At 36.3% G+C, this 27,585-nt stretch overlaps 1 protein-coding gene across 1 annotated transcript in view; it reads left to right on the forward strand.

Moving 5' to 3' along the window:
• Positions 1-27,585, forward strand: part of PPP4R4 (protein phosphatase 4 regulatory subunit 4) — a 118,006-nt gene that overhangs the window by 74,073 nt on the left and 16,348 nt on the right. Inside the window, exons 8-19 of the mRNA XM_024759485.1 lie at positions 1,500-1,621; positions 4,273-4,395; positions 5,960-6,129; positions 6,453-6,572; positions 8,879-8,956; positions 9,799-9,882; positions 10,726-10,908; positions 15,743-15,848; positions 17,328-17,475; positions 21,456-21,600; positions 24,435-24,476; positions 24,575-24,649. Of these exons, the coding sequence (XP_024615253.1) occupies positions 1,500-1,621; positions 4,273-4,395; positions 5,960-6,129; positions 6,453-6,572; positions 8,879-8,956; positions 9,799-9,882; positions 10,726-10,908; positions 15,743-15,848; positions 17,328-17,475; positions 21,456-21,600; positions 24,435-24,476; positions 24,575-24,649 (1,396 nt within the window). The remainder of the gene's footprint in view (positions 1-1,499; positions 1,622-4,272; positions 4,396-5,959; positions 6,130-6,452; positions 6,573-8,878; positions 8,957-9,798; positions 9,883-10,725; positions 10,909-15,742; positions 15,849-17,327; positions 17,476-21,455; positions 21,601-24,434; positions 24,477-24,574; positions 24,650-27,585) is intronic.

Here is a 27,585-nt window from a genome sequence, read left to right on the forward strand (position 1 = left end):
TATGACCCAGCTATTGTACTATAAAGTGTTTACCCAAGAGAAGTGAAAATATACGTCAACAACAAGAATTGTTTTACATACGCAAGTTTATAGCAGCTTTATTTGTTTTACCTAAAACCGGAACAATCCAAATGTCTATCCACAGGAGAATGGAAAAATAAAATATGACATGTCCTTACAATGGAATACTATTCAGCAATAGAAAGGAATGAAGTACTGATACATGTGATATTCTGTCTTGGATGAATCTCAAAATCAGTATGTTAAGAGAAGTAAATCAGACACAAAAGGATATATCCAGTATGTCAAATACAAACTAACATATAGTGACAAAAAGCAGACCCATGATGGCCTTTGTCAGACGCAGATTGTAAAATTCAGATATAATGGGATTGATGGTTGGTTCTTGTCCTCTGCCCTTATTTTTGTCTTTTGTCAGATTGGAAGTCTGTGGATGAAGGGGGAGCATGTAGGGAAGGGCCAAGCCAGAACTCTAGAGGCAACTTGTCTTGTGAAAAGAGAGCTGGAGATGAGTAGGTCCCCAGTATTTCTTCAGACCCAGTCTCCTTAGAACAGGTCAGTGGAGAAGGCACAAAGGAGAGGGTTCCTCGAATTGATTTTGCTGTCCTGGCTGACCATAGAACTCAGAATCATCATCAGTATTTATGCTGAAGCAGACAGCTACCATCAGATGACTCCAAATCATAGCCAGCAACGGGGTAGATTTGTATCACACAGCCAGACCCCAGAATTCCTGGATGGCTCTCTGGGCAAGCTTGCTTATTTCGTTCATCTTGTTATTCCTGACCCTGTATTTTACCCCCTTTTGACATCATGAAAGGGTTAGGTTGTAGTTCCTAGCATCTAGACTGATACAACTGGACTTGTACAGATATTAGGATCTTTAGGTCCTTAGACTTCTATTCCATATACATCTGGCTGGGGCAGAATTTACATGTGAGGGAAGAGAAAGATATTCTTATAGATATATTAGTTTAGGCACTATGCAGTCTACACCCACTTCCTGAAAAAAGTTACCTATAATCCAGTTTGCTAAGAGGAACTAATGAAAAAGGGGAAATATTTGTATCATACATGTAAGTCCCCCATAATGCCTTATTTCCCCTCAACTTTTATAATATGGCAAATGGGCAAAGAAAATGAACATACACATCATAAAGAAGAAGTACAAGTGGCTAATAAACATTTATTCAGTCTTATTGTTCAACCATGTTAGTTGTCAGAACAATACATTCACTTAATGAGTATGTTGAGCAGCTACCATAAGTTGCCTAAGTAAATATTCAATTGCTGTCGATGTTTCTTGTATTCATACTATCATGCTTTCCCAGCCAGACTGCAGGCTTCCAGACAGCAGGAGCCACATCTTTACGAGTTTTCCTGTTTTCTGTAACACTTAGCTCAGTGACTTGGTCTTCGTAAGTTCTTGATGAAAACGTATTGGTTTGATTCATTTTCTTCTATTGCTTATTGTGCAGGACAGAACTTACAAAAAGTGTGGTGCTCCCTGAATTAATAGAACTTTCCAGGGATGAAGGCAGCAGTGTGCGGCTTGCAGCTTTTGAAACTTTGGTTAATCTGCTCGACACATTTGATACAGGTAAATCTTCATGTGGACACATCTTTGCTTCTGAAAGCATTGTTTTTCCATGTTTTGTATCACTCGTAAGGAGTAAAGGTAGCTGCAGGATGGAGTTTCTTATGTTAACTTTCACGATAAATGTTAGACTTCCCCTCTTCTCTCTCTCTTATGGTCCTTTCTCTTTTGGTGCCTCCTCTGCTGCCACTTTTCCCCTCCTGGCACCCGGTGTTGTTGAATATTTCCTACCCTTCTCTTTCCTTTCATCAGCATTTAACTGACTAGTATGTCGGGCTAAGAATTTGGGTTGGTGATTAGTTTTTAACTTGCTCAACTAATTGACCCTAAGACAGATCTTGACTAAAGCAATATCTAAATTAGCTTCCTCTACCTAATATTTTAATGCTGGAAATTTCATGGTCACAGGAAGAGAAATCTGGGATGGGATATTTGGGTGGGAATGGGTGAAGAGGTGTTTCTTAGTGTTGTGCAAATAAAATCACAAAGACAATTAAATTAGTTGCTCTACTGAGTGTGTGACTAGATTCTTAACCAGTGTTAGACATTAGTTCAGTGCAAATTAGCTATTTTGTCAGGGTGAAATTTGAAAGGGCAAATGTCAAGTACTCAGGTGCAAAACACTATTGTGTAATTGTAGGATTCCTTTGTTTTTGTTTTTAAATTTATTTTATTTATTTTACTTTTGGCTGCATTGGGTCTTCATTGCTGTGTATGGGCTTCCTCTAGTTGCAGAGAGCAGGGGGGCTACTCTTCGCTGCGGTGCGCGGGCTTCTCATTACGGTGGCTTCTCTTGTTGTGGAGCACGGGCTCGGTAGTTGTGGCGCACAGGCTCAGTAGTTGTGGCTCGCGGGCTCTAGAGCGCAGGCTCAGTAGTGTGGCGCACGGGCTTAGTTGCTCTGCGGCATGTGGGACCTTCCCGGACCAAGGCTCAAACCCGTGTCCCCTGCATTGGCAGGCGGATTCTTAGTCACTGTGCCACCAGGGAAGCCCCTGTAGGATTACTTTGGATTAATACTATTTTAACTGAACTAGGAGACCCTCTTAAAGATTACTGCAGTGTGGACAGTTGTGATGTTGGATGTTACAGAACAATAGGGAGACCCTCTTAAAGATTACTGCAGTGTGGACAGTTGTGATGTTGGATGTTACAGAACAATAGTTTGGGCCATTGGATGAACCAGACGAGTAGCAGCAGCAGTATCTGATAAGTGAACAATGAATCTCTTTGTCCTAATAATGGGGCACCCTTAGGCATCCAAACTAGAAACATGGGCATCATCTCTGATCTGGGGCTTTTCCTGCCCCTCACTTGGTTATCACAGATCTGTCCTAACCTGTGTTCGTGGCTTTATTTCTTCCCGTTCTTTCCCACTCCTCTGGCATCTGGTGCTCCAGCCGCATTTGCTGTTATCTTGGCATACCAAATTCTTTCAAGCTCTAGCCTTTTCATGTTCTCTTTTTTCACCCTTCCCTCTATTTTTCTCCTAGCCAGCTGTTTCTTTTCAGTGCCCAGTTCAAAACAGTGTCTTCTCTGACATCTTCTAAATCCCTTTATACCAGGGGTTGGCAAACTATGGCCTCTAGGACAAATCCTGCTGCCACCAGTTTTTGTAAATAGAGCTTATTGGAACACAGCCACTCCCATTTGTTGTATGTATTGTCCGTAGCTGTTTTGTGCCAAAGTGACAGAGTTGAATACTTGGGACAGATAAACTACAAAGCCTAGAATATTTGCAAAAATAGTTTGCAGACTCCTGCCTTACACTAGCTATTAAAATAGTGATCACATTGTCTTATGATATTTTTTGTGTTTGGCTTCTTTGCTGGTCTGAGTTTCTCAAGTTCAGAGAACTTTTTATTCATCTTTCTACTTCTGTTAATGCTTGTTGTCTGAGAAATTCAGTAAGTGTCAAATGAATGTTATTTAGTAAAAACAGTAGGTATGGTACTGAAATGTGTTGATAATAATAACAGTAATAATAATAATACCAATAAACCTGCTACAGGGTCTTACTTAGTATTGTCAGACCCTTAATAAAGTAGTGATTTATTTCTGAAAGTTTAAGAGAACTGTGGGAAATTCAGGGAGCATTTGGAATCAAAACTTAAATATTGTTAATATCAGAAACTTATGACCTAAGCAGGCATACTCAAAGAATGAATTCACTTTTTAAAAAAGAGTTGTATAGGAAGGAAGAGCGAAGAAATTCATTATACAGAATGTAATATTAGCTAACTTACTTTCAATCAAAAATGAAATGACAAAATGCAGCATGGTGTGAGATGTATGCAGAAGAGAGTTCCTGCTACTCATCTATTTATACTAGTAGTATTAGCATTCTTGTAGTTATTCAGGCTCAAAACCTCAATCATCTTAGCTTTTTAATTTGTAGTCACTCTATAGTTTATTCCCTATGGCCTGTGGTGTCAAGTCCAAACCCCTTAGCCTGGCATAAAAGTTTTTGATGTTTCCCACTTATCTCTCACCTATTCTTTATGTCATCCCTCCATCATCACTGTTTTCAGATATTTTCTGTTACTCTGAGACTAACGTAGTAATTTTTCTTTCTGGAATTTGGGTATATGCATTAATTTCTACATGTGCAGTGTGGGCAACTGGATCTAAACTATGTTTTATTCTTGTTTTTCAGATGACAGAAGTCAAACTATACTTCCCTTAGTGAAATCGTTTTGTGAAAAATCTTTCAAAGCAGATGAATCAATTCTTATTTCCTTATCTTTCCATTTAGGAAAACTATGCCATGGACTGTATGGTATGCTATGTCCTAAGAATGTCAAGATTATAGATAATTTTTCCCTTTTCTTTTACCTTAGCCACTAAACTTTAGCTCTTCAGTTGTAAAGCCTACCCTTTAAGTGTGTAAAATCTTAAGAGATCTTAGAATTTTGATAGCATAATTTAGAACACAGTTAGAAATGACTCTTTCACTCGTAGAACCTATATGAAAGAACAATCGCAGGGGCTTCCCTGGTGACGCAGTGGTTAGGAATCTGCCTACTAACTCAGGCGACACAGGTTCGAGCCCTGGTCCGGGAAGATCTCACGTGCCACGGAGCAACTAAGCCCACGTGCCACAACTACTGAATCTGTGCTCTAGAGCCTGCGAGCCACAGCTGCTGAGCCCGTGTGCCACAACTACTGAAGCCCATACACCTAGAGTCCCTGCTTCGCAACAAGAGAAGACACCGCAATGAGAAGCCTGTGCAGCACAGTGAAGAGTAGCCCCCGCTCACCGCTGCTAGAGAAAGCCCGCGCACAGCAATGAAGACCCAATGCAGCCAAAAATAAATAAATAAATAAAATACTATTAAAAAAAAAAAACCAAAACAGTGGCAGAGTGAAGTAGGCGTAGCCTTTTAAATTTCTGAATATTTTATCTTTATGTATTAGTTGGTATGTGATAATAGAAGCTCAGGTATATTAACTATTGCGCATAGTAAGTATAGTCTTATTAACTTTTTGTAGAATAATTAATATATCACATGAGCAGTTCAGTTTAGAATGCAGAATAATACCTGTAACTCTTGGCATTCTGAATATATTACTCAGTTCTTAGCTTACTCAAATAATGTAAGCATTAATTAAATTATAACAATCTAGCATAGAAAACATATTTTTGTGCAGATTGTGGGCTTTTCATAGACTGTTGAAAAAACTTATTGCAATGTATATTGAGTCACTAGCTTCCTAAGACGGTATGTGAATGTGGAACCAGTCCATTCCATTGATCAAAATTATTTTGAGTTTACTTCACCGTCTTTCAGATTCCTTTGTTTTTTGTTTTTTTTTTTTGGCTGCGCCTTACCGCTTCTGGGATCTTAGTTTCCTGACCAGGGATTGAACCTGGGCCCACAGCAGTGCAAGTGCCAAGTCTTAACCACTGCACCGCCAGGGAATTCTCTCAGATTCCATTTTTAAGCTCCTTCTCTGCAGACATATGTGCATGTCTTTTCTGTAGGCAACTTTAGAATATTTATCATAAGTAAATAGCAATAATGGCTGCCATATTATTATTGTAGTGACTCGTTAGTGGTACATACAATGGTACATGCAGAAATTAATGCAGGTGTAATTCCTGTGTTGCATAGTTTTATACTATCGAAATTAAAGTGAAAATATTATTAAAATTAACATAAGGTGAAGAACCATTAGATTTCTTCACCATAGTTATTCTTTTTTCATTGTTGCTTTTATTTATGATTTCCAACCGTTTATTTAAATATTTGGTTCCAGTTATTTTTATTGCACTTTGCTTTTCCCTTTTTAATTATTGTTTTCAATTAAAATGTTGAGCAAAGGTTTTGCATTTGTTTTAGGAATATTTACTCCAGATCAACACTTGAGATTTTTGGAGTTTTATAAGAAACTTTGTACATTGGGTTTGCAACAGGAAAATGGACACAATGAAAACCAGATTCCACCCCAAATCTTAGAGCAGGAGAAGAAATATATTTCAGTACGGAAGAACTGTGCTTATAACTTTCCGGTAATAAATTATACATTTGTATTGGCTAAACGTTTTAATTTTAACTTAAAAACATGTGAATAGATTGCATTGAAAAATAATGCCATAATTGACACTTGCTACCTCACATTATGTCTGGTGTATATTGGTTAATTTATATTTATCTCTGTGTAAGTATATCTATTAGAATTATATGCATGCATTTGGATCTTCCAAATATGGTTTATAACTAAATTGTGATTCAGAGGACATGATTCAGTTTTAAGTGACATGATTATAATAAGAGGTGTTGATGCATGTTTTTCTCTCCTTCCCACTCATCTTCTCCCTCCCACCTCCACCAGGCCATGATTGTTTTTGTTGATCCTAAAAATTTCCACATGGATCTCTATTCTACATTCTTCTGCCTTTGTCATGACCCTGAAGTACCAGTCAGATACACTATTGCTATTTGCTTTTATGAAGTAAGTCTGAAAAAGTGATACCACTTTACATTTGTTGTTAATTCTACCTACATGTAGTATATGATTTTTTGATATTTTGTACACATCTGTTTACAGATTTATTAAAAGATACAGGCTCCATATCGCTCTCATATTCTAGTCCTAAATATTGAAAAATTCCCGTAATTCTCTTTAGAATGTTACACAGAATTCATTTACATAAATACGTTATATTCGTTTAACAGGTATTAATCCATTCGTTCAGTATATCTCTAGTAAATCCTTACTTTAAGCCAGACATTGTGGTATGGATGTGGCTGTTACAGATCTGGAAGTAAAATCAGTTTTTATATGCTTTATAATGTTTATATTTAGCTTTACACCTAAACTTAAGAACTTGAGTACAAATGGAAAATTGAGAGATAGATTATTTAAATTTATGGTTTTTACTGCAAATGGATCATGTTTCGTGAGCACAGCTTTTAGATTCAGCTGTTACAACAACTCTCCATAGTGTAAGAGCAAAAGTGAATTTAAACTTTATGATGAATATAATTAACTTCTTAACCCTTGAGACTGAAATTTAGGGCATGTTTCTCGAGTGATTGCAGTAAGTACATGTTGCTATAATTGCAGTAAACATGTATAACCTATAACTTGCCAACTTTAGGACTGTCACATAAAAATATCTGTGTGGGTTAATAAAATATTCCCTTCTTTAATGAGAGGTATAATAAATATTCTTATTCTCAGTGAGAATATTTCATCGCCTTCCTTGCACTGTGTTCAGAGCATTGTCAGATTAGCTGAAAGTGTGCGGGATATCCATAGCAGCGTTAGAAATGTTACTTAAGACTCTTGGCTATTGAATGATAGGCTTTGCTTCTTTTGAATAACATTTTTTTTCTGGTGTGAATGAAATGAATGTTCATTCTGCAAAGTCCAGAAAATATTCCCTTTAAATGGTGTAATTAATTAAAATAATTCAGTGTTGAACAATTAAGTCATCTTTGTAAATATGCATATAGGAATATGCTTTTGGAGGAGGAGAGAGGGCAGAGGGCACTGGCTGGCTGAGTGAACTACTTGTCTGTAATATGTATTAAGTGGGTATTTAGGCATGATTACCATGCTCGCTTGTATTTGTCTAGATTGGTGGTCTCCAGAGATGATTGCATGAGATTAGAGTCTGAGAAAGCAGTATTTATGCAATACGAGAGTTTCTATTTATGTTTATTTTTATCTCATACCTTTAATATTTCATTTTATTTATGTCCACTATAAGTGGACATAATGTGTTAGCACCATAGAAAAAAAATTGAAATATGTACACAAAAATATTTCACCAGTAGAAGTGAGTTTGGAAATCATTGATCTAGCTATTTGCTGGGTGGCTAATTTCTGTATTCTTACAATCATACCATGTAGGTAGGTTAAGATGATACTTCATAAATGAATGGTTAGTCTAGGTTTGTCCTTTTAAATAATGAAATTCCACTGGTGGATTTAAATTTCCTTAACAGTATTATTGTTGGATTCTGATAATTACTTTAGTATGTTCTGAGTTTATTCTTGTTTTTCAGAAAAATAATATTTTGAAAATACTTTCAAAAACAACCCCGTAGAGCAAAGACTTTTAAAACACCTTCTTTGTCTAGGAACCCCTTTTTCAAGTAAAACCTTACTCAGAAACCCAGTCTGTGGAAAAAAATAACCCAAAAACTTAAAGGTGCAGTAGAAACTGGTGAATCTACCATTGCAGATTTTTACTGTTGCTTGTCTACAGAAAAAAAAAAAAACAGTTCACAAAGGAGTTGGTTTAGTCTAGATTCTCCCAACTCCCAACTCCTCTCTTGCTGATTGAAGTCTTTGATGGGAGAAGTCTTCGAAGTTTTGCTTGCTTAGGAGTTTTCTCTATCCCTGTGTGGCTACTGGCCTTCAGTAGAATTTGTCCCCTCTGGGAGCTCTGAACAGAGATGAATGCTCCCATGGCTGGGCTCCCTTGAAAGACCCTGTTGGCTGCTCTAAGACTTTAAAATGTGAACTACAGGCATCCATGGGCTTATTAGTGTTTGCGAGAGGGAAGATAAATCCATTCTTTTACACTCCCGACCCTCATATGTTCACACACTCCAGCGTGTTAGGAAGCAGACTGAAAAGCTTACATATGCAAGTAATTTTTCTAGAAATCTAATTTTATAGTTGTGTTGTAAACAACTCTCATTTTAGAAGAAAATCTAACAGGGATTACTTTTTAAAAAATTGTTTTTATAACCTTTATATGTCTAGTAGTCTCAAATCTGAGAGACTTTATTGCTCCATTCTAGGTTTCTAAACTTCTAAATTCTGGAGTGTATTTAATACATAAAGAACTAATAACATTATTACAAGATGAATCATTGGAGGTAATATCTTCTTACTCTTTGCTTTTTACTTCTGTTATATTAAGTTTGAATATATCAATGCCTTTTTTCTTTTATTTTCCTGCCTCTTGGGAATTGCATGAATTCTAATAGCTGACTAGCTCCAGAAGCTTCAAGTCGATATGCCACTGTATCATAGACTAGATATTGGGAATATCTTTTAAAAATAGTAGGTTTTAAAATATACATGTATATTTGTTACGGAAAATTTTGGAAAGGCCAAAAAGTAGACAGACAAAAGAATACTTTTAGTTCTGATCACTGTTTCTCTTGTCTTATATTTTCTCATTTTCTATTTTTTCTATATAAAGTTTTAAAAATTTTACATACTTGTGATCATATGTTATATCACATTTTATATCTTTTTATTTCTCTTAGCATTGTTTGGGGAGTATACTTGTGGAGGCTTTGGAATACTTTATTTTGATGCTTTATCTACTATATCCTATTCACCCAAATGACTGCTAGCTTGCCAAATCTCAACTCCTCAACATTAGACATCACTGAAGGTGTCGTCTGACTTAAACTGCTTTTCAAAAGTTGGAAGGCAGTTTTGAGCATGTTGTCAGGCTGTCTCAGATCTAGACGATTTGAATATTATCAAGAGGCAGACATACTAATCTCTTTTCAAAGGTAGTTTGATCAAGGTAGCTAATTTTGTTTCTAAGACTTTGCAGCAAGAAGATGACAGAGCAAGAAAATAGAAACCCCCAAAATGCTGTTTGGTAACTCATACTATTTCTGTGTAGAAATTGGCATGTTAATTAATCTAAGATTAGAAAAACAGCCATCACAAGAAGAGTAATCAATGTCTCTGTTAAAAGGTACTAGATGCTCTCATAGATCATCTTCCAGAAATCCTGGAACTTATGTCTACTGGTGGAGAAAGCAGTGTTCAAGAAAATAAGGTAAATCCCATGTATCAAAAAAGTTTCTGGACATTATATGGCCTACCTTACTCTGCAGAGTTGTTGTGAGGAATCAACAGAAGAGTGTATGAAAAACAGTTAAAAGAGTGCTTGCCACATAGTAGGTGCTCAGTAAATGTCTGCTAGAGTTTGAACAGCTTGAATTTCCTCTACCATTCCCTTTTTTTTTTTTTAAACATCTTTATTGGAGTATAATTGCTTTACAATAGTGTGTTAGTTTCTGCTATTTAACAAAGTGAATCAGCTATACATATACATATATCCCCATATCCCCTCCCTCTTGCGTCTCCCTCCCACCCTCCCTATCCCACCCCTCTAGGTGGTCACAAAGCACGGAGCTGATCTCCCCGTGAGATGCAGCTCTTCCTACTAGCTATCTATTTTACATTTGTCCTCTACCATTCTTACATTACCACAATCCTTATTTATTGTCCTTGGAGTTTACATTCATATTTTCAGTTCTTATTAGCATTTATCATTACTGCGAAGAATAGCAACTGTTGAGGACAGAAGGGTAGGAATTTAGAAGGTCAAAGTTTGCTGACAGTGAAATAGAATACATTTTAGTTTAGAAGGGTTGTGAATCCCAGTCTCTTTCAAAATTTTGTCTCCAGTAATCATAAATTTTATTTTTAGATTTTTTTTTAAGTATTTGATTTTACTAAATATTTACTTCCCTGTGACAACTAAGATGCCTCCTGATTTCCGGAAAGGTTAAGAGTTCCCTCTCCCCAGTGTATTGTAAGACTGAATAATTTGGCTGAGTGCTGAAACTGATTTCTTTAATTATCTTTGATTCTCTTGATGTGTTTTCTTCTTTAGTTATCATCTCTCCCTGACTTGATTCCAGCTCTCACAGCTGCTGAGCAGCGAGCTGCAGCCTCTCTAAAGTGGAGAACTCACGAGAAGCTGCTCCAGAAATACGCCTGTCTGCCGCACATCATATCAAGTGATCAGATTTATTATCGTTTCTTGCAAAGAATGTTCACAATCGTGATGACAAATGTGAGCCCAATACCTGTTATCTGATTTTCTCTTGAACTTGCCCCTGTTTTGGAATTAACCAAATCATCCACATTCTTGAAATAGAACGACAAACTCAGTTCATGCCCTTCTGCCTGGAGGGGTGTTACCTTTGCTTCCCCACCGGTTCTCCTTTTCATCAGCTTCTGCCTAGCTGGAGAGAGGGATGCACAGGGAGAGTGTAAACACATGCACTGCAAGCTTGATACCGTTCTTCTCAAGGCAGAGGTTGGCAGGAGTCAGTGATCTCAACTGCAAAGTGCCTTTTGCTTTCATGTCTCATGGCCTCAGCTGTGCCCTGTTGCCTTAAGGGTATCCCTTAAGCCCCTTAATACTAGTTTGGGTTCTTTTTCTTTTATAGTACCTGAACAGTGACTTGTTACAAGTAAAATGTATACAAAAAACATGGATGCCCTACTATGGATAACCTCAAAATTAGAGTCAAAGTAGGGGGAAAAAAAAAGACTTGTATTCAAATTTCCCCATACAGTAAGTTGTCTACCTTTTTCCTTAAAATTTCCAGAGAGGATTGTTTAACCCTCAGTTCACTGTACATTGAATATGACATCCTACTACCATTTTTTGAAGTATAAAAAAGTTCTACATAATGTATATGTTTTAGAAACTATTAAAAAAGTACTTTGAATTCTTATTGTTCTCAAAAAAAGTGAGATAACAAAATCTAGTAGCCATCTCAAAAACCCCAAATCAGGTTTAGCTTCAAAGAGGAAAACAATGACATTATTGGTGTCATTTACAACTTAACTTAAAAAAAAAGAAAAAAGGCATATATCTTATGACCTAACACCTCTACATGAAGTTTGTTTCATGTATCAAAGCAAAGTCTAGGGGTGGAAGGTTATTTTATAGATGTAATAATCTTAAAAATTGATATTGACAAAAATAAGTTCCTTCTCAGAGGATAATGCATGAATGTACCACATAGAAAATTTCACATGAAATCAAGCAGAATTTATTAATTACTGTATCCAGCAGTTAGTTATTTGAGTCTCTGCTGTGTCAGACACTGTTCTAAGAGCTGGGGATACAGGAGTGAATAAGACAGACAGAATCCTGCTCTAAAGGACCTTGCATTCTTACATGGTGGTCATGTGGGAAGTGATAAATAGTAAAATAAAATAAATATATTAACAGGTGGTCTTGATCTTAATTGTCTTGATCTTAATTGTCTCAACCTGATTACTTAGTAGGTGTCTTTGTGTTTAGAAAGCTAAGAATACATAATTATTCCATATTTGTACTTTCCCTTATCAGGAAAGAGAAATGATTTATAACATAGTGTGAACAAAATACTTTCAAGCCCGAGGGATCTGCTTTATGTTTTCTTTTACAAGGAGGTAATTCCACACTTAAAAAGAAATACGTGATTCACTATAGCACATTTTCCATGATCAAAAAAGACACTTATATTCTGTTTCAATATTCCCTGGAGAAAAGATTATATTTTTAGTTCCGTATCTAATGGTCGTAATATTCATTCATTTAACAAAATTTATTGAGCACTTACTACGTGCTGAGTACTATTCTAGATGCTAGGAGCACAGTAGTGAATGAAAAGACAAAGGACCTGTTCTCATAGAACTTTAAATTCTATTAGAGACAGAAAACAAACACATATAATACATACATCGTACACCAGGGATGAAAAGTACAAGGAGGAATTAAAAAGCAGGGTAGAGGGGAAGAAAGTGATGGAGGGTCGTAGGACGGTATTGTGAATATAGTGGTCAGGAAAAAGCCCTTTCTGATCAAATATGCTTTGTGCAGAGGCTTGGACCAACTAAGGGAGTGACCATGTGGAGGTCTGAAGGACAGGTGGTCCCCGCAAAGGGAAGAGTGGATGCAAAGGTGTGATATGGCGTGTGCTTGGTTGTGTGAGGAGCAGCAAGGAAGCCCGTGTGGCGGTCGTTAGCGAGAGATGAGGCTGGAGAGGTCGCTGGGCCCACAACACGCAGGTGCTTGAAGGCCATGATGTAGAGCGTAGATTGTATTCTGTGATACAGGGGAAGGCTTTGGAAGGTTTTGAGTAGAGGAATGACAGAAACTAACATTTTTTCCTGCTTTAGTTATGAAAAAAATTTAAAACGCAGAAAGGCAGAGAAAATACTATAATGAACCCTCACACACCCATCACCTAGGCTTAACAGTTGTTAACATTCTGACATATTTTCCATTTCATCGTGCTGAAAAATTTAAATTATAGATATCATTGTATTTTTATTTCTAAACATTTCAGTACTCATCTCTATAAAAGGACATTGCCCTATATAACCATGATACAATTATTACATTTGACAAAATGAACAATTATCTTTAATATCATTTAAAGTTCATATTAAAATTTACCAATTATGCCCCAAATATGTGTGACAGTTGTTTTATTCCATATAGGATCCAAGTAAGATCTATACATTGCCTTAGGTGGTTACATCTCTTAGTTCTCTTTTAATCCAGAACAGATTCCCTCTTCGCCCTTCCCCACTTTTTCATGACATTGAATTGAGGAAGAGACTTAGTCAGTTGTTCTGTAGAATGTCTTCATGGATTAACTTGTTTATCTCTTCTCCATATTTCTTCTAAACTGGAGGTTTGATAAGGGCTTGCCGAGTCTTAGGTTAAACGTTTTTGGCAAGAATACTTCATAAATGCTGCTGTGTATTTTATGTTGCATTGTGTCTGGACGGCTGTCCCTCTGTAAGTGAGCTAGGAGTGGTTGTGCAGATGGGGACAGCTCTGTTAGTCTACTGCAGAATTGTGTTTTCTCTCTTGTGATCTGCGTCACAATCTGAAGCTGACACTTCAACACTCGGAATACCCAGTTTCCCACCAAGCTTTTACCTGTTAGTTTTAGCGTCCAATGATGACCCTTGCCTGATCAGTTATTTCATTATAACTTGCAGAAAAATGATTTTTTAAATTCTCTCTTTTCTTCTACATTGTTGATGGCATTCTTCTCAGGAGAAATGCCCTTTTTTTACATCTACTTGGGTAATTTATTTACCCTAAAATATATTTCCTAATGTAAAGAGAGGGTAAATTCTTATTTCTTTCCCTCTAATTATCAATTTTCGGAGTTAGGAAAACTCTTAAGTGGTGCAGTAGCCACTTCCAATGATGATGAATGAATTTTGTTTTTGTCTCTTTCTTTTAGACTCATCATTTTATATTAAATAATGTTTTAATCAATTGCAGTCATTATTCGCATGCTTAAGTGGTCACGACTTCTTTAAACTGGCTTTTACTTGTTTTGATATAATTACTTTTATCTTTGATTTCTGGCCCAAAAGACATTACCTTATACTGTGAGGTATAAAATACACGTATTTTAAACTATTTTTATTTCAAATGACTAGTGTTTATGCATTTGAAATTCTATTAGTATACAAAAAATGAAAGAAAAGAGTAACATCCTTTTATTTAGTTCATTTATCTAAAATTCATTTTCTGTAATTCCACTGATATTTCTGTTTATGTACATTTCTTACATTTTCTGTTCTAACTCATAGTGAATATTCTTTTTTTATATTCGATTAAAAGCACCACAGGAAATGGTACTCAATAGAATGGAAATAACTTGTATAAAATATGAGAGGAGGGGCTTCCCTGGTGGCACAGTGGTTGAGAATCTGCCTGCTAATGCAGGGGACATGGGTTCGAGCCCTGGTCTGGGAGGATCCCACATGCCGCGGAGCAACTAGGCCCGTGAGCCACAACTACTGAGCCTGTGCGTCTGGAGCCTGTGCTCCGCAACAAGAGGCCGCGATAGTGAGAGGCCCGCGCACCGCGATGAAGAGTGGCCCCCACTTGCCACAACTAGAGAAAGCCCTCGCACAGAAAGGAAGACCCAACACAGCAAAAATAAATAAATAAATAAGTAAACTCCTACCCCCAGCATCTTTAAAAAAAAAAAAAAAGATTGATTTAAAAGTAAGATTTAAAAAGAAAATATGAGAGGAGGTAGCAGGCAGTACTCTCTGAGCAATGTATAGTTTTTCCTACTTGAATTTCAAGGATCCTAGTATAATAGTCTGAATCATCAAGAATTGATTGTTATAATATTTATATGTAAGTCAAGATGGTGAACATGAATTTATACTGGATACAGTATATCTGATTGAGAGATTTTTCTCTAATACATCATTTGAACCCAAATCCAGTAAAGATGAATGGTTGAATTCATTTAGAGTTAAGGTTCTGCCCAGTGGTGTGACAGAAATTCAAAGGACAAAGGAGTTTAAAACACTTGTAAGAGTAATTGGTATGTCGTCCCTTGGGTTCTAAGCTTTATCTGTGTCATGGACCGGGGACCTTCAAGAATGGCGTTGAGGTGGAAGAGGCATAACTAAGCCAGAGGGATCTGACATATACCTGGTCATGGGATCTCTGAGTTTATATTTTAGAAGTTGCACATCTTTGGTGAGATACCTGACACAGGGTATGTTCTAACAAATGTTTGTTGAATAAGTGAGTGACAAGGTCCAGAGGTGGTTGAGATATAATTTGGGGAGAATATCACCTAAGATGAAGTGGCAAGGAAATGAGAGTCAAATATAAATCAAATCTGGATGACTTGGAAATGACTGCCAAATTGCATTAACTTTGTAGTGTGATGGTAGATTAGTTGATTTGCCTGAGCGATGGTAACATTAAATGATGAAGACACTTCCACAGTGATTTGAGAGGTAGGCAATACTGCTTTTACTTTTAGTCAATAACTTAAAATAGATTTATGGGGCCACATTATTCAGAGTATATACTATTAGACTGGTTTAATTGTCTTCCTTATCTCTTTAAGAATGTCTTACCTGTCCAAAAGGCCGCTTCACGAACTCTGTGCATTTTTCTACGTTATAATCGTAAACAAGAACAGAGACACGAGGTCATTCAAAAGTTAATTGAACGTAAGTAATCATTGTCTCTCATTTTGTAAAATAGAAAGTAAACAAATTGGTTGGCCTTAGTTAGATCTGACTTATATTATGTATCATTTTGCCATGAATAATTAGGCCAGTGTTGGTATATATTTGCATTTGAGTTTTGTAGGCTAATTTTTTTGGCTTGTTTTAGAAATCTTTGACAGGATGAATGAGAGTAATGACTACTCTAGGCTGCCTTTTGTGAATTTCTACACTTGAGAAATTAAAATATGTATACTTATTGTTGAAAGCCCAGTTTCTATCCTGATTTATACAGTTTGGAACTAAGATATATAAGTAGGCTATCCTTGAATCTAATAATTTGTTTTATGTTCCTATTTTAAATATTACAGAATGTGAGTTTTGTTCCCTTGAATAGACTTGATAGTACACATGAATGTGAATCTGGTAAGCCGAGGTGGTTTATAATGTCTTAAAAAATTGTCAATTAACAAATGCAAATTTATTTTAATTTGCTATGGGCTAAAATGAAGACAAAAACTTTTTGTTAAAATGTTAATTCTAGAAGTAGTGGTGCACACCTATATATACTTAGTGAATTTGTTAATTATTGTGTACTTGCTTTGACTGTAGTGTCTTAATGCTTTTATTAAACTCTGTTATCCAGCACAGGCAGGTAATGGAATTTTTCTGGTTATTGGAGTTTACCATTTTAAGTATGGATCACCACTTTTCAAAAAATTCGAGTACATAAAATTCCATTTAAGAAAAAATAATGCTCAATATACTTTAATCTTCCTTTTTTTCTGCATTTTAATTCAGTTTTCATTTTTCTGGTGGTAGGACCTGACCTTTAGAATGTTTTATTTTGAATGGAGATTCTATTTGGTTTTAAATATTAAGAATTTTGCTTTTGAACATTTCTGTAATAAGGGAGAGAAAATTATCCTTTCAACGTCGACCTGAATGATTTTCAGTGATATCATGTTTACATATGATTTTACTTCAAAGCATTTTTAAGGAAATGAGAAGAAGAAAACAGTTAATTTCATTGGTTAAAGATTTTGAAGTTATACAGACCTGCATTTGAATTCTAGGTCTGTACTTTCCAGCTCTGTGGCTTTAACCTCTCTGAATCTCAGTATCCTTACCTTTTAGGAGGAATAAATTTATTCTCATCCCATTGGATTGACTTTCAGGATTTAATGAGATAATACGTATAAAGTACTTAGCACATGGTGGGTAATCAAAAAATAGTAGATATGTTCATTCAATATTTAATAACTGCTCATGGAACTGAATGCAATGTTTAATACATTTTTTCTGTTTTTTCAGGTGCTATTAATTTGGGGGTATATAATATGATTTTTTTCCCCCTTATCTCTTGTTTTTGCTAAACAAATTGTGGATATAAAAAAGATTGTCATGGACTTAGTGATTTTTTTTCACATGAAATTTTGTGTGGGAAAAATTAAACTTATAATTTTTTGTTGTTGTTTCTAGAACTGGGCCAAGGAAAAAGTTATTGGAATAGACTCCGATTTTTGGATACCTGTGAATTTATTATAGAGATCTTTTCCAAATCATTTTTCTGTAAATATTTCTTTCTACCTGCTATTGAACTGACACATGATCCAGTAGCAAATGTGAGGTATGGTACCAATCCAAGAAAATATTTGAAAAAATTGTATTTTTTATTTATCTACTGTGATGAATATATGCAAAAGCGTTTTCTTAGTCAATTAAAAATAATCAAGTGAAGAATTTATACTTGGTTTGAAATTCTTGGTAGACTTAACTGAGCCTCAGTAGGACCTGGAAGCGTGATCTTTTAACACTGTCTCAGGTCTTTAGTTTATTGGGTTGATAGCAGTAGTCACAGTCAGACTGGCAGGCTTCTCCATCCACTTGGATACACACGTTGGCATCAAGAGAAGACTGAGTAGATGTGATTAATTTATCTATATCTTCTAAGACTAAAGGAAAAAAATAGTTGAAAGTTGGCTTGGAGAAGATCTGCCCATTTTTACAGGCCCATTTATTCAGAGAAGTAAGGCTGTTTCCAGGGCTTTTAGCTGTCTCACATTTTCAAAATCCAGTAAATGGTAATTGGAGTTGATTAAATAACTGTGAAGTTAAATGAAACGGGCCTGAAAATGGCTTGCTTGGAAACTGAAAAAAAGAATAAATGCATTTTGCCTTTTTTTCCTCCCCAAACAAGCATATTAATTTTTTTAAATTGTGGTTGGTAAAACATACATAACATAAAATTTACCATTTTAACTATTCTGTACAATTCAGTGGCATTAAGCACACATGCATACTGTTTGAGTTATTTGTATATTGCATAATGAGTTGAAGAGAATTTTAAACCCTCAGCCATTAGATTTCATATTTGTGCTCTATGCCTCTGTTCTGAACTTGAGGAACTCATCTGTAGGAGACACAGTCAGTTGGCCAAGACTTCCTGAACAGAACTCCAGAGCTCCCTGCTGAGCTTCCACATGCCAGCCATGGTTCATGCTAGTTTCATGCTGTGTGACATATTTGTATCTTTTATAAAAAACTGACGTGCATTGTAGACAACATGCAACCATTTAATACTTTTTAACAGGCAGACTTGGCCAGGCAATGAGCATAGACTGATAGCATGGCTGTTGAGAGAAAATATACCAAGAAGAATTGTCAAAAGATGTTGAAAAGTTCAGCCTAAGAATGTTGTGAGCATTATTTAAGGGGGACACATCTAGACATTGGTTTTGTTTTGTATTTTTAGGGTGAGAAAATACAGAAAGTACCACTGCATTGGCTTTAGTATTTTGTGCATCTTACCTGTGCTCTACAAACTAGAGCTGAGGTTTCCTTGACTTGAGATCTAAAGCAAATTTAAAGTGATTTAAAGTAAATTGAAAGACCCCATTGATAATTCTTTAGAATTTACCTCCTGGTGAATAACTAAGGGATCCAACCACATTGTTAACGTTTTGCAAATTGAAGTTGTGATTCTAGAAAAATAGCTTCCAATGTGTTGAATTGTCATTTATCAAGCAGTTCCCAAAAATTATTTGAAAGGAAGTGAAATCATCTCTACTCGAGTCAGTGTGACTGACAGCATAGCATTGACTCTAAGGGAAAGCAACCTGTTAATTCAAAAACCGGATGAAGATGAATATTGCTCTATGAATTTTGGTGGTTTTTCTGAGTAAGAGATGCTCGTATAGCAGTTTGTCTTGGTTCTCACTCTCCTGCTTGGGCAGCTGCCAGCCTAACAAATGGGTCCAGCAACACCACATACTAACTGGCTTTTGATACGAAAGGCTTTGCTCAGCACTTTTAGAAATGTGCAGGTAGAATGAAAGCCATGACAGGCGAGAGTGGCCGGATCGAGCAGGGTAGGAGGAGAGTTTTTGGAGCCATACTCCCTGAGCTGATTTCCACCTCTCCACCAGCTATGTGTCTGGGCAACTTACAAAACCTCTCTGTGCATCAATTTCCGTGGTACCTAATTCATGGGGTGTTCTGAAGAATAAATACTTGAGGTAGTGTACATAAAGAATTTATGATCCCTAATCTCTAAATCTTTATAATCTCCTGGGCCCGGGATTCTCATAGAGATAAATCACTGCTAACGCTTCTGTAGCTTCTGTTGAACGTATGTTTTCTAGGTCTGCCTTGGGTTATAAAGAATGAAGTGTGCGTGGACTGTTGATTGTTTTTCCTTAAGTGAATGTTTAAAATTTAAATTCATTGAGTCTAGACAATACCAAGGCTAGAAAAAGACCATTGGTATTCAAAGGAGCCTTCTCTTCAGTTGCCAGAAATGAAAACAATTCTCTCTGGGGTAATTGGGACCCCTTAATTAGAGAAAGCATTACCATGCTTAGCAGTATCCGTGGTGAGAGCTGAATAAGTTTGGGACTATTGTTGCTATGTACAGAGATGAAAATTCTAGAGGAGGAGCTTCTTTTGACTTTTTAGTTGAATAAAAAGCAGATTTTGTTGTATAAGAATCCTCAACTGAGGGCTCAGCTGAGAAGGTATCCTGGGAACTCCAGGAACGGGACTTAGTTGTCTCCAGGTTTGGCATAGAAATAAAAAAATAGTATCTGGAGAGCTCTTAGATGAATGAATGAATGAATGAAGACAGCAGCCCCAAGTTAGACAACTAGCCTTGGCAAAGCAGTAGAATTTTAGCTTAGCAAAGCAGAACATTTCCTGCACCACCTTTTCCTAGGAAGTTTTTTTGTTTGTTTGTTTGGTTGGTTGGTTGGGTTTTCTTATACTTTCCCGGATTTCCTTTCACCTGTCTGGAATTCTTCAGTTTGCTTGTTGCTTCTTTATCAGCCCCATTTAGACTGTGGTGGTGCTGTAGATGCTCTCCTTTTATCTCTTCTTCTCAAAATGCACTCACTTGCCTGGGTGATTCTCCAGTCTCATGGCTTGTGCATCACCTGTGTGCTGAAGATTCCTGACTGCAAATCTCCAGCATGGACATCCACCCTGGTCAGAAGACTCATTGAGCCAACTGCCCACTAGGATTTCCATCGACTATCTAACAGGCTCCTCAGACTTCATCTGTCCAGTTAATCCCCATCTTCCTCACCTGCACTTGCTCCTTCTGCAGTCTTCTCCGTCTCAGTAAATAACCATTTCGTCTTGCCACTTGTTCAGGTCAGAGCCGTGACTTCCTTTCTGTCACTCCACTTCCAAGCCCTCAGCACATCCTGCCGCTTGTAAAATATATTCAGAATCAAACCACTTCCCACCACCTCACTGCTGCCACTCTGGTTCAAGCCACCATCATCTCTTGCCTGAGTTACTGAAAGAGCCCTCTGCCACCCCGTGTCCCTTTTGTCCTTGACCACCTACAGTCTAATCTCAATACAGTAGCCAGATGATACTTTCCAAACGTTAAGTCACATCATTTCACTCGGCTGTGCAAAACCCTCCGTGGCTTCTCATTGCTCTCAAAATGAAAGCCGGTCCCCAAACCGTGACCTGCAAGGCCCCGGATGAACTGGCCTCCTATTTCACTCTGAGGCCTCCAGCTGATTTCGTTTTTGCTCTGTTCTAGCCGTGCTAGCCAGTTTGCCAGTTTTGGCCAATTTGTTAATTTGGGACAACTTCTAAGGCAAGCTCCCCTGAGGGGGCACTTGCTCTTAACTGTAGTGGTTTTCTCTAGATAGTCACAAGGCTTAGTCCCTAATTTACTTTAATTCTTTGCTTAAATGTCATCTTTTCAGTGAAATCTTGACTAAAAGCCTCCCTGACCACCTGGTTTGAACTTGTAATCCCCCTCCTTGTACTCCTTTGTCGTCTTGCCCTGCTTTATTTTTCTCTGCAGCATTTACCACTGTTTGACAGACATTTTACATATTTGTTTATCCTCTCTCCCTACCCGTGTACTAGAACGTAAGCTCTGTGACAGCAGAGAATTTTGTTGGTTTTCTCCACTGCGTTATCACAGCATCCAGAATGATGAACGCTTGACTCATCATAGACCCTCCATAGACATTTGTTGCATAAGAAATTCTCAGGCTAGCTAAAGCTTGAGTTTTCTTTCAATTTCATGTGACTGTCATTCTTAGTTATTAAATTCACTCACAAGTTAATACTGTCAATTTATTGCAGAATGAAACTTTGCTACTTGTTGCCCAAAGTGAAATCTACCCTGAAGATCCCTGCAGATAAACATCTACTTCAACAGTTAGAAATGTGTGTGAGAAAACTCCTCTGTCAAGAAAAAGATAAAGATGTTCTGGCCACTGTGAAAAGAGTAAGCGTCCCTCTTGCCACGACATTTGCCTTTCTTGCAGTGTTCATCACAGCCTCACTATCTTAGCTTGATGGGATAGCAATATGTTAAAATCTTTCTATCACTGCTAGAGGAGTAAGAATTAGTAACTGATTTGGTTGATGTATGAAAGTTCCTTCTAGAGGGCACTGAGACATTAATCTTTTATTACTGGTGATATAAGCTCTATGAGAGAGCTTACATTTTAGGTACTCAGTAAATACTGTTCAGCTAATAATGAATGAGTACTTCATTCACCAGACTCTTTATAAGTGATTAGAATTGGGAAAACTTTGTTGGTATAATAGGGAAAGTCACATTTGATAGAAACTTAGCCCTGAAAGGGCTGGAAGGGCCTTCAGTGATCTGTTGGACTTTGCAGAAGCTCGAGACCTAGAAATGTTCAAGTGTTTGCTTAAGATCTTCTTGGTAAGTGGCAGAGCCAGGGCTGAATATAGATCCCTAGCGCTTTTCAATTATGTAACATGTGTCTTACGGGTTTTTGTTTGTTTCGTTTTAGCGTGTGATCTTATATGGATTGTTTGGCAATATTGGAACTCTAACACAGTAAACATTTGGGTTAGTGAAGTCAAACCTTAAAATACTTTATAGTCTTCAAAACCTTTTGGTTGAGTATATAATATTTTTATAAGGTTATGTCAAATGAAAATCATTACTTTTATGGTGATGAATTGGGAGATTCAGACTGACATGTATATACACTGATGTGTATAAAATGGATGACTAATAAGAACCTGCTGTATAAAAAAATAAAATAAAATTCAAGAAAACAATCATTACTTTTATGAATCTGAATGTGAAGTTCAGGACACATAGTTTTTGAGCATTTATTTGTAGTGAGAGAAGTTAATTTATTAATGTGTTAAGTAACTTGGTGTCGATGGTGAGGAAAACAAAAAGAGTCCTTTGATTTTTTTTTTTTTTTTTTTTCCCTAGAGATCATTGCCAGATGTTGCATAAGGAACTTTTTTTTTTTTTTTTTTTTTTGCGGTATGCGGGCCTCTCACTGTTGTGGCCTCTCCAGTTGCGGAGCAAAAGCTCCGGACGCCCAGGCCCAGCGGCCATGGCCCACGGCCCCAGCCGCTCCGCCGCACGCGGGATCCTCCCGGACCGGGGCACGAACCCGCGCCCCTGCATCGGCAGGCGGACTCCCAACCACTGCGCCACCAGGGAAGCCCCAGGAACTTTTTAATAAAGTGATTTGATAACGTAGTATTAATTAGTATAATTTTATTTTACTGAAATGTAAATTCTTCTTTCATTAACTGAAATAATCAGAAATACCCAGAGTCTGGACATGCATCTAAATCTCAAAACATAGATACACATAACATTTGTTTCTGTCTTTACCGTTTAATTACAGAAGTGTAAGCAATGGAACTAACTTTCAAAATAGTAAACGTGAGACAGTTACTTTTTTGAGAGAATTTATTAACTGAAGAGGTAACTCAAGCTAACCCTATAAATAGGGGCAAAAATGATAGAATTAAATTGATAGATTATTAACCTTCAATGGATTATTCTGTAGTACAGCCCTTATTTTAAGAACGTATCACGTGAGGAAGTCAGTCTGTCCCATGAAAATTCTATAGTATAATGTTTATCAAACTGATGTATTGGTATGGGAACCTCTCAGGAAGCTAGCTGTTCAAAGCTTTGGGATAAAAATGAAATAGTCAGTTTTTTAAGATGAAAAGTAATTTCATTGAAAAGGGCTATTTCATGCCATAAATTATAACATTTTCATAAATTTCAGCATAAACATAAAACTTCAAATAAATATTATGTTTGCAATGGATAGCTTTGGGCATATGAATAAATGTACTTTATCCTGGCCATCAGAGTTACTCCTGTAAAAAAGTACGGTCCTCTATTAGAGACAGAACCCTGGATTAGATGGGCCATTCATTGTTTGATTGAAATAATTTATTTCAGACCAATATATTTGAAAAGACAAATACTAAATTAAGAGAATGCTTTCAGAGTAAAGTTTTTTCTATTGGTTAAAATGTCATAATAATCAAAAGTTTCTGTGGCAAGGAACTAAGGATATTAAGCCCAATGATACCTAGCTTTGTATATATTTAGCTAAAAGTTTTTTTAAAAAATTCAAAAATTATATTGTATTTCTGAAGATTCAGAAAAGAGTGGCACAGGAAGTTATTAGAAACTAAATTGCATGTGTTTAGTATTTAAAATAATCCTCTACACTTGCTTTTCTTTTCTTTTTTTAATGTAATTAATTTATTTATTTTTGGCTGAGTTGGATCTTTGTTGCTGTGCGCGGGCTTTCTCTAGTTGTGGCGAGCGGGGGCTACTCTTTGTTGCGGTGCGCAGGCTTCTCATTGCGGTGGCTTCTCTTATTGTCGAACACGGGCTTTAGGCGCGTGGGCTTCAGTAGTTGTGGCTCGCGGGCTCTAGAGCGCAGGCTCAGTAGTTGTGGCGCACGGGCTTAGTTGCTCCGCGGCATGTGGGATCTTCCCAGCCCAGGGGCCCTGTGGCCCCTGCATTGGCAGGTGGATTCTTAACTACTGCTCCACCAGGGAAGCCCTACACTTGCTTTTCTTAAGTTGAAAACTTTTAAAAGTTTAAGTGGATCTTGGGGTTAATATATAGAGGTTGATTAAAAACACAACATAGAGTTGGGAAGAACTTTAGAGACTTCCTAATTTAGCCTTTCACATAGTGGAGAAGTCTCTTCTTTGATCCTCCCTCTGGAAAAGGAGTCTTTCTGAGAAATGGTTAGTTGATTTAATTTAATTACTGTTGAATAATTTAAAACATTTTCTTTGCAGACTGTGTTAGAGTTGGACAGAATGGAAATGTCCATGGACGCTGTGAGTACACTCTTTACCTTATGTTGAAAGCAATATTTAAAAATTGGCAGAGACTCATCATTAATGTTTCACAATTTCATTTTAAACTTTAAACTTAGTTTCAGAAAAAATTTTATGAAAAAGATTTGTTGGATCAAGAGAAAGAAAGAGAAGAGCTACTTCTTTTGGAAATGGTATGTTTTCACACACACACACACGTACTCTTTTCTGACCAGTATTAACTGTGCTTTGTTATTAAATCTAATCAATAATTTCTTTCAGTTTCATACTACTTTTATTTTCCCTAAATGACTAAAGAAGAATCCTGACCTTTTGAAATATGTTCTTTTATGAATTGCAAGGAAAACTACATTTGAGAGCCTTAAAAAAAAAACAAACTACCTTATTGAAGTATGATTGACTTATGATTAACAGCAAATACTTAAAGTGTGCAATTTGGTGAATTTTGACATAAAGACATATCCGTGAAACCAGAATATAAAATACCAAACGTTGCCATTCCTTCAAAAACTTCCTTGTGCCCCCTTAGTGATTCACGTCTTCTACTCTAGTCCCTAGCAACCACTAATCTAGTTTCTGTCACTGTAAATTAGTTTGCATTTTTTAGAATTTATATAAATTGAATCATATGTTAGTACCTTTTTGGGTCATGCTTCTTTCCATCAGCATGATTACTTTGAGATTCATCCATGTTTTTGTGCATATAAAGAGGTCATTCCTTTTTATCTCTGAGTAGTAGTCCATACTGCGGATATACCACAACGTGTTTATCCACGTCTTAACGGACATTTGGGTTACTTCTAGCTTGGGAACATTAGTGAAGAAGTCTTTGAGTGGACATAAGTTTTCATTTCTCTTGGGGAAATAACTTAGGAATGGAATGGCTGGATCATATGGTAAACTACACTTAACTTAAAAACAAAGACTGTTTTACAAAGTGCCTGTGCCGTTTTGCATTCCCACTGGCTGTGGTGGAGATTTTCGGTTACCCCGTATCCTCTCTAATGCTCGAGAGGGTGGGTATGTAATGTTATCTCAAATTGCTTATCCCTGATGCCTAAGGAGGCTGAGCATCTTTTCCTTTGTGTATTGGCCATCCTTATATCTTAGTTGATGAAGTCTCTTTTCAGATTTTAAAGTGATTTTTGTTTATCTTCTTATTGAGTTGTGAGAGTTCTTTATAAACTCTGAATACAACTCCTTTGTCAGAGATACATTTTATGAATATTTTCTTGGAGTCTGTGCTTCATGGTGTCTTTGGACGAGAAGAAGTTTTTAATTTTGATGAAGTCCAACTTATCCTTTTTTTCTTTTAGCATAGTTCATGCTTTTTTATTCTAAGAGTCTTTTGTCTATCCCCAAATTATAAAGACTTTTTCCTGTGTTTTCTTCTAGGAATTTTAGTTTTAGGTTTTACATTTAGGTCTATGATTCATTTCAAGTTAATTTTTATATATGTTTATTTTTTCCATCTCAATGAGCAATTATTCTAATGCCATTTATTGAAAACTTTACTTCCATTGGATTGCCTTAGCACCTTTGTAAAAAAAATCAGTTGTCCATACATACATATGTCTGTTTCTTAACTCCCATTCTGTTGCAGTGATTTATAGGTTTATCTTTTTGGCAATTCCAAACTATCTTGATCGCTATTACTTTATAGTAATTCTTAAAATCAGGTAGGGTAACTTTTCCAACTTTTTAAAAAATTGCTTTGGCCAGTAGAGGCCCTTTTCATCTTGATACAATGTTTAGAATCAGTTTATCAATTTCTATAAAAAGCCTGCTGGAATTTTAGTTAGGATTGTGTTAATTAGCATTGATCTGTAGGTCAATTTGGAGAATTGCCATCTTAACAATTAAGTCTTCCAATCCATGAACATTGTCTACCACTTCATTTATTTAGTCTTCTTAGTTTTGGTAGAGTTAAGTGTAGAGTTCAAGGCAGTCTTTTGTTAGATTTATTTCTAGTATATTACGTGTCTTGGCATTATAAATGGAATTGTAATTTAAAGTTTTACTTTCCAGTGTTTTGTTGCTGGAGTTTAAGAATAATATTGATTTTTGTATATTAACCTTGTATTTTGAAAATGTGCTAAGTTTGCTTATTTGTTGTAGAAGTTGGTTTTTAGATTTAATAGGACATGAGTCTACCTGAGCCATTATGTCATCTTTTAGTACAGTAGGATTACTTCTTCCTGTTCAGTGTTTGTACCTTTTATTTCTTTCTTTTTGTCGTATTAAAAGGTCCAGGACCTCCAGTATAATAAGAGACCTCTGACTAATAAAAGTGATGCAAGTAGGCATCTTTGTCTTTTTACTGATCTTAGGGGGAAGCAGTTCAATCTTTCATCATTAGGTATGGTGTTACCAATAGGTTTTATATAGATGCCCTTTATCGCTTCTATTCCTAGTCTGCTGAGAGTTTTTATGAGTGATTATTAAATTTTGCCAGATGCTGTTTCTGCATTTCCTGAAATGATATTTGTTTTTCTACTTTCATTGTGTTAAAACACTGAGTTACACTGATTTTTCAAATGGTAAACCGATTTTATATTTTGGAGATAAACTCTATTTGGTGATGATATATTGTCCTTTTCTCTGCTGTTGGATGCTTGGCTAATTTATTTAAAGGAATTTTGCCTTTGTATTCATAAATTCATAGTGGGAACTGGTTTATAATTTTTGGGGTCATTTCTTGGGTCTTTTAAATTTGGTATTAGAGTTATTCTGGCCTCATAAAATGAGATGGATAGTATTACCACTTCCTCTATTTTCTGACAAATTTTGTATAAAATTGTTTTTTTTCCTTCCTTGAGTGTTTGATAGAATTCACTAGTGAAACTATCAAGAGTCAAAGTTTTCATTTTGGAAGGATTTGGATAATTCATTCAATTACTTTAATAGCTATAATACTATTCAGATTTTCTTTCTTTTTTGTCAATTTGATAAGTTGCTTCCCCTCCCCAATTTGTCCGTGTCCTCTAAGCTGTCAAATTTGTTGGCATATGTTGTTTATAATATTCTTATATTATCCTTCTAATGTATATAGAATCTATGGTGATACCCTCTTTTATATATATATATATATATATATATCTGTATATAT

The sequence above is a fragment of the Neophocaena asiaeorientalis genome, unplaced genomic scaffold (genome assembly GCF_003031525.2).
Source record: "Neophocaena asiaeorientalis asiaeorientalis breed wild unplaced genomic scaffold, Neophocaena_asiaeorientalis_V1.1 scaffold476, whole genome shotgun sequence".
Lineage (NCBI taxonomy): Eukaryota > Metazoa > Chordata > Mammalia > Artiodactyla > Phocoenidae > Neophocaena > Neophocaena asiaeorientalis.